General features: G+C 54.8%; 1 protein-coding gene across 1 annotated transcript; it reads left to right on the top strand.

Annotated features, from left to right (window-relative positions):
• The first annotated feature begins 121 nt into the window (after positions 1-121).
• On the top strand, positions 122-818 carry LOC311375875 (signal transducer and activator of transcription 3.1-like). The gene is made up of 3 exons (XM_084490902.1): positions 122-221; positions 320-387; positions 511-818. The coding sequence occupies exons 1-3, from the start codon at positions 215-217 to the stop codon at positions 700-702; spliced, it is 267 nt and encodes an 88-aa protein (XP_084347028.1). The 5' UTR covers positions 122-214; the 3' UTR covers positions 703-818.
• Positions 819-1000: the final 182 nt, after the last annotated feature.

The following is a 1000-nucleotide window of genomic DNA, read 5'->3' as shown; positions in this document are numbered from 1 at the left end:
AACTCTTCCGGTGGTTTAGGGACTGTGTCTCCATAGTGGGACCGTTTTCACTCTGAACTCTTGTTTTGACCTCTTGTTCAAACTCTTGTTCATTCATCGTGATATTATCTCCCATTCTGGTTTGGCCGCTCCTGGCCCCCAGTGTCTGGAACACGCCCTCATTTGTCTGGAGGAGCAGCAGGACGAGTTTGACTTCAAGTTCAAAACCCTGAAGATGGAAGGTGAGTCCGCCAAACCTGAAAGGATTCAGCTCAATATTGTAGCTGCCTAGTCTAGGTCTGCCTGGCGTGGAGGGTTCTCTCATCAAATTGTCCTGCAGGGATGACGGACAAGGCTCAGCAGACGCACATCCAGTCCCTCCTGAACAAGCTGAACGAGTGCAGAAAGGTACTTCTGTCTTGATGTGTTCCCTGTTCCTGCTTTGGCCTCACACATACACATACATCCACTCTTCTTGTCCAACTCTCATGACTCCATCCTCTCTCCCGCTCCGCCCCTGGTCCTGCTCAGACCATGCTGTCGGGTCTCACCCGGCTCCTGGACCGGTGTGGGGAGCTGCAGGGGGTCTTGGTGCAGGGGGAGCTGGCGGACTGGCAGAGGAGGCAGCAGAAAGCCTGCATCGGAGCTCCGGATGACGTCTGCCTGGATCAGCTGGACAAGTGGTACGGTGCCTCCTCTTCCCTTAACCCCCATCCCCCTTAACACTCCTCTTCCCTTAACCCCCATCCCCCTTAACCCTCCTCTTCCCTTAACCCCATCCCCCTTAACCCTCCTCCCCCTTAACCCTCCTCTTCCCTTAACCCTCCTCTACCCTTAACCCTCCTCTTCCCTTAACCCTTCTCTACTTTAACTCTCCTCTTCCCTTAACCCCCATCCCCCTTAACCCTCCTCTTCCCTTAACCCCCATCCCCCTTAACTCTCCTCTTCCCTTAAACCCCCTCCCCTGTCCCAGGTTCACAGGTCTTGTCCCCCTGTCCCAGGTTCATGGGTCTTGTTCCTG

The sequence above is a fragment of the Micromesistius poutassou genome (genome assembly GCF_964030765.1).
Source record: "Micromesistius poutassou genome assembly, contig: SCAFFOLD_7224, whole genome shotgun sequence".
Lineage (NCBI taxonomy): Eukaryota > Metazoa > Chordata > Actinopteri > Gadiformes > Gadidae > Micromesistius > Micromesistius poutassou.
This window is presented reverse-complemented; position numbering and strand designations above follow the sequence as displayed.

Bases quoted from the DNA above. Each gene is read 5' to 3' on its own strand.
- LOC311375875 (XM_084490902.1), top strand. The intron at 388-510 runs GTACTTCTGTCT...GGTCCTGCTCAG, and splicing joins AGCTGAACGAGTGCAGAAAG to ACCATGCTGTCGGGTCTCAC.